Source organism: Pistacia vera, unplaced genomic scaffold (genome assembly GCF_008641045.1).
Source record: "Pistacia vera cultivar Batoury unplaced genomic scaffold, PisVer_v2 Contig613, whole genome shotgun sequence".
In the NCBI taxonomy this organism is placed as follows: Eukaryota; Viridiplantae; Streptophyta; class Magnoliopsida; order Sapindales; family Anacardiaceae; genus Pistacia; species Pistacia vera.
The window spans coordinates 87,752-93,919 of NW_022196461.1; the positions used below are offsets into that span (position 1 = coordinate 87,752).

The 6,168-nt window shown below is 38.1% G+C and overlaps 1 protein-coding gene across 1 annotated transcript; it reads left to right on the forward strand.

The window, feature by feature from the left end:
* Positions 1–2,994: 2,994 nt before the first annotated feature.
* On the forward strand, positions 2,995–3,441 carry LOC116110760 (uncharacterized mitochondrial protein AtMg00810-like). Its single transcript, XM_031396979.1, has one exon. The coding sequence runs from the start codon at positions 2,995–2,997 to the stop codon at positions 3,439–3,441; it is 447 nt and encodes a 148-aa protein (XP_031252839.1).
* Positions 3,442–6,168: the final 2,727 nt, after the last annotated feature.

Below are 6,168 nucleotides of genomic sequence, written 5' to 3' on the forward strand. Positions count from 1 at the left end.
GAGACATATATTCAAGCCAGAGGACAAATTTTGATGATGACTCCTTTACCAACAATTAATCAGGCTTATTCTATGTTAATCACTGAAGAAAGTCAGAGGAATATCAACACATTTTCACCAACTGATACACCTTTAGAAACGACTGTATTGTTCTCATCTTCACATCAATCAACTAAGTAAAAAAAAAACTGGAATCTGGTCTGTGAGCACTGTAATGTCAAAGGCCACAAGAAGGAGAATTGTTATCGGTTGATTGGATATCCCCCTGACTTTAAGTTCACTAAGAAGAAAGGACAATATCAACCATCATCCGCTGCTCACAATGTCACTTCCTCTGATCAGACAGATACTCACACTAATACAACTTCCTCAGCATCAGATTCATCTAAGTCATCAGCACTTTTCACGAAAGAGCAATATGCTGAGATCTTGAAGCTACTGCACAGAGACACTCCACATTCTCCTTTGAATGATATCAATGCTAACATGGCAGGTATACAATGCTACCTTTCTTCTCTTAGCAATAAGCAATCCTGGATTCTGGATACTGGTGCTAGCCATCACATGTCACACTGTATTGAGCAGTTAGGTGACTTGGCTTCTCCTGCTATATCTCCATCAGTAAGACTCCCAAATGGTCATGTATCAGAAGTTTCTCACATAGGCTCTTGCTTCCTCAGTCCAACTCAAAAACTCACCAATGTTCTTTATGTTCCTGACTTCAAGTTTAACTTGATCTCCATTGCCAAGCTCACTAAGGACTTATCTTGCTCTGTGTCTTTTTTTCCTGATTTTTGTGTTATTCAGGACCTCTCAAATGGGCAGGTGAAGGGGATTGGTAGACAAACTGAGGGCCTCTACTTTCTACTGCCACCGTTACCATCAGCACAGCCACCATCAGAGTTAGTTCATTCAAGATTACCTGATACTGCTGTTTCACATGCTGTTATTCCAAGTTTTCCAGTTTCAAATAATACCAAGCAATGTATGAATAGTTCTTATGAGTTGTGGCACAAACGATTGGGACATGTACCCATTGCTAAACTCAAATATTATTCTGTAATCAAACATGCTTTTGTTAAGGATGACCATGCATTTGATTGCCATATCTGTCCTCTTGCCAAGCAAACCCGAATGCCATTCACAGCAAGTCAAAATAGAGCTTCTGCACCCTTTACTTTAATTCACATGGATGTATGGGGACCATATTCTCAGCCTGCACATAATGGTCACAGATTTTTTTTAACATTAGTTGATGACTTCACCAGAGTTACTTGGATTTTCTTAATGCAGCATAAGCATGAAACAGTCATACATCTCAAGACCTTTATTGCTCTTGTACATACTCAATTTTCTGCTTCTCTGAAGATTGTCAGATCAGACAATGGGAGTGAATTCTTTAACTCACAATGTGCTGAGTTATTTACTTCTTTGGGGATCATTCACCAAAGTTCTTGTGTAGCCACTCCTCAACAGAATGGTGTCGTAGAGAGGAAGCATAGACACCTTCTTGAAGTAGCAAGGGCATTACGGATTCAAGCACACATTCCCATCCCTTACTGGAGTGAATGTATCCTCACTGCCTGTTACATCATAAATAGACTGCCCACTGCAGTTCTTTCTAACAAAAGTCCATACGAACTGCTCCATTCCAGAACCCCTTCTGTTAAGTATTTCAAAGTGTTTGGTTGTTTGTGTTATGCTGCTAACTTCACCTCTAAAGATAAGCTAGGTGTCAGAAGTGTTCCCTCTGTTTTTCTGGGTTATTCATCCACTCAAAAGGGCTACAGGCTTCTATCTCTTGTCACTAAGAAATTGTTTGTTAGTAGAGACGTGCGATTCATGGAACATATCTTTCCCTTCCAATCTGCCATCCCATCTCCCTCAGTATTTCCATCTTCAGATCCTACTGCTACTTTGGATTTTGGTTCACATTTCCAACCTCAGACTCATACACTGCCTCCTGAGTCTCCTGATCCTCTTCCACAACATCAGTTTCCAACAACTGCTCCTGACATTCATGCTTCTTCTCATACTTCCCCGAATGTTCCTCAAGACATTATTCCAGCTCCTCGAAGATCCTCTCGCAGCACCAGGCCTCCATTATGGCTTACAGATTATGTTTCTCCTCATGCTCATTTTGCTATTCAGAAGTATATTTGCTATAATCATCTTGCTGACCCTTATCACTGCTTCCTTTCTTCTATGTCTAAACATATTGAACCTTCTTCTTATGAAGAGGCTGTCAAATATCCTCACTGGATTGATGCTATGCAAGCTGAAATCAGTGCCTTGGAAGCTAACCATACTTGGGCACTCGTCTCTCTTCCTCCTGGCAAGGCCACCATTGGCTGCAAATGGGTTTATAAGGTGAAGTATAGGTCTGATGGCACTCTTGAGCGTTTCAAAGCCAGACTTGTAGCCAAGGGCTACAACCAGCAAGAAGGCATAGATTTTACAAAGACCTTTTCTCCAGTTGCAAAAATGGTGACAGTGCGCACTATCTTGGCCTTAGCTTCTGTTTATCAGTGGCCATTATATAAAATGGATGTTTTTAATGCTTTTCTTCAAGGTGATTTGTATGAAGAAGTGTATATGGAGCTGCCTAAAGGATTTCGCAATCAGGGGGAGCATCGAGCATGTAGATTGCTCAAAAGCCTTTATGGCTTGAAACAAGCCAGCAGACAATGGAACCTAAAGCTAACTGAAGCTTTAATTACAAATGGTTACATCCAAAGCAAACATGATTACTCTATGTTTACAAGAAAACATGGCAGCAAGATTGTCATTCTACTGGTTTAAGTAGATGATATCTTAATCACCGGAAATTGTGAAGAGATGATCAAACAGTTGAAAGAAATTCTGCAGAGAAGTTTCAAAATAAAAGACTTAGGAGAGTTAAGATACTTTCTCGGCATTGAAGTAGCTAGATCCAAAGAAGGCATAGTGTTAAACCAGTGAAAATATGCCTTGGAGTTGATCTATGAAGCTGGAATGGGAGATGCTAAACCAATCAAAACTCCTTTTGAGCAAAATCAGAAGGTTACTTCGTTTGAATATGATCAGAGATATCCACCAACAGATGAAGATAAACTGCTGAAAGATCCTTCTGTGTTCAAGAGATTAATAGGCAGATTGCTTTATCTAACTATGACTAGACCGGATATTAGTTTCTCAGTACAAACTCTCAGTCAACATATGCATAATCCAAAGCAGTCACATTTGGAAGCTGCACTGAGAATTGTTAAATATATAAAAAAGAGTCCAGGACTTGGACTACTGATGTCGTCAAATAGCAGCATGGAGTTAATAGCCTACTGTGATTCTGACTGGGCTGCGTGTCCAGTGAGTAGAAAATCTGTTAGTGGCTATTGTGTAAAGCTAGGTGAATCTCTCATATCATGGAAAACAAAGAAACAAAGTACTGTGTCAAGGTCATAGGCAGAAGCAGAATATAGAAGCATGGCAAGCACAACTGCAGAGATTGTTTGGCTTTTGGGACTGCTGAAAGAATTAAACCTGGACAGTATGAAACCTGTAAAACTTTTCTGTGATAATAAAGCTGCTCTGCAAATTGCAGCCAATCCAATGTTTCATGAGAGAACGAAACACATTGAGATTGACTGCCACTTTGTAAGAGAAAGAATCCAAGATAAAACCTTAAGCACAGAGTATGTATGCAGTAGAGAACAAATAGCAGATATCTTGACCAAAGGACTGGGAAGACAGCAGCATGAGAAATTGGTTGCAAAACTTGGAATGAAAGATATCTACAAGATACCAACTTGAGGGGGAGTGTTGAAGGGCAAGTTGGCCAGGATTGTTACGTGACAGCTGAGCTAACTGAAGTTTTGTTATACGTCAGAGTCATTGTAATTAGTTAGATCAGTTAGATTAATAAGATTAGTTACTTTCTAAATAGCAGAAAGTGATGCATGTATTTGTATATAACTGTACAGAATCACGTGAATAAGATATGAAAGTCTTTTCTTCTTCTCTTCAAAGTTTACTCAGCATCTTCTTCTCTCAAATCCAACATTAACAAGCTCTTCGAAAGGAGTTTGAAGTTTTTCACATTACGCGGGAGATTTGTCAATAGTATTTTGCTCGTACGCTCCCCATAGGTAACAAGATGAGAATACATGGTGAGACAATAAGGGATGTTGTAGTCATTGAAAAAAATTGAGATCTATGACTCCCAAATTTGATTATGTTGTGTGTTCTATTGAGAAGTCTAATAATCTAGACACTTTGTCTATTGGTGAGTTACAAAACAACCTTCTTGTGCATGAGCAACGCATGAATGGCCATGTTATAGAGGAACAAGCTTTGAAAATCACTTTTGAAGATCAGTCTAGCGGGAGGATTCAAGGTCAATAAGGTTTTAGAGGAAGAGGAAGAAGTAGACAAAACTTTGACAAGTCCACCATGGAGTGTTACAATTGCCATAAGCTAGGACATTTTCAATATGAATGTCCTAGCAAGGAGAAGAAGACTAACTATACAGGGATTGAAGATAAGATGTTGTTGATGTCTTAAGTGGATGTCCAAGTGGATGTCCATAAAGCTTGGAGAGAAGATGTGTGGTTTTTCAATTCAGGAGTAACCACATGTTTGGCAACAAGGCTTTGTTCTTAGACTTTGGCGAAAACTTCAGGGCCTCTATAAAGTTTAGAAACAATTCAAGCTAGAATGTGATAGGAAAAGGAAATGTGAGAATAGAAGTGCATGGAATTTCTTAGATTATCATTGAAGTGTTTTATGTACCTAAACTGAAGAATAATTTACTAAGTGTTAGGCAATTACAAGAGAAATGACTCCAACTGCTGATGAAACATGGAAAGTGCAAAGTCATCCTAAGAGTGGCTTGATTATGGAGGTTGAATGACTTCAAATAGGATGTTCCTTTTGTTGGCTACATCCCGGCCAAAAGTATCTACCTACTTCATGTTAGTGTATGCCCTAGGAACCAATCGTGTTGTCAGTTTAAAGACATTATATCTTGTAAATGTATTATGAATAAAAGAAAGTGTTCTTATTTCACATGTTGATTTACTGCTTCATTTATATTATAACTAATATTGCATGTGAAATGTTCGGATGACACGAATCTTCAGCAAATCAGATCATCGAAGAATTCCCTATGCAAGTAATGTTAATTGGACAATAACATTGCATAGTAGGCATGCTAAATGTCTCTATTGAATATCATGTAATGGTATTAGTGTGGGATATCATGTGATGGTATTAGTGTGGGTGATTATAAGAGGTATGTCACTAAGACATTAGTATGGATAAACGGTTAGTGAACTATTTATTGAAAACGATTGATTATGATGAATAACATGGACATGGTCAATGATGCATCGTAGGATCGTGCTAGTGTACCACTGATCCTTAGACATGAGACATCACTATTGAATTCAACATAGGATGCATATGGTTCATATGGTGTATAAGCCCGAGACTAGTCATGTCTTGTGTAATAAGCCGGTTTGGTCATATGTTATTCATGTGTGACGACAAGTGATGGTCAAGATGGGATTAATTAACTCTAAATAGTTCAATCTCGAGTTCCTAGACGAACGTCAATAAACATTAGAAAAATGAAATATCTGCCCAGAGTATAATGAATGTCAGATGTAAAGTAGTTTCATGTCGACGCGTTCTATTGTATCGATTGACAATTCGATTAAATATTAAGTTAAGGGTTTTGACATACCATAAATCATTCTTAATCGGGATTAGATAATGAATGGATTTTACTACATGGTACGTAAAATTAGAATAGTTCATTGGAGTTTACACTTCATTGTGGTTTAGGGGTTATGGAACATTGCTAGACGTCTATCATAATCAGTGAGAGTTTCGATGATAAAGAGTTATAATGAAACATATCAGAATCTGATATTGGGCCCACAGCTAGATTACAGTGAACCAAAATAGTCACACATAAAACCAAGCTCAAAAAGAGAGAGTAATACATATCATTGATCGGATTAATGATGTTCGGACGTAAACAGTTGCATCCAAAATAGTGTATCGGTGAGAAATGATTATCCATGGATAGCTAGCACTAACCAAGGGTAATAAGGATTTATTAAATATTATTATTAAATTGGATTCAATAATGGGGACAAAAGTGCATTGGGTTTATTCTAAAGAGTG

Bases quoted from the DNA above. Each gene is read 5' to 3' on its own strand.
- LOC116110760 (XM_031396979.1), top strand. From the start codon at position 2,995: ATGGGAGATGCTAAACCAATCAAAACTCCTTTTGAGCAAAATCAGAAG.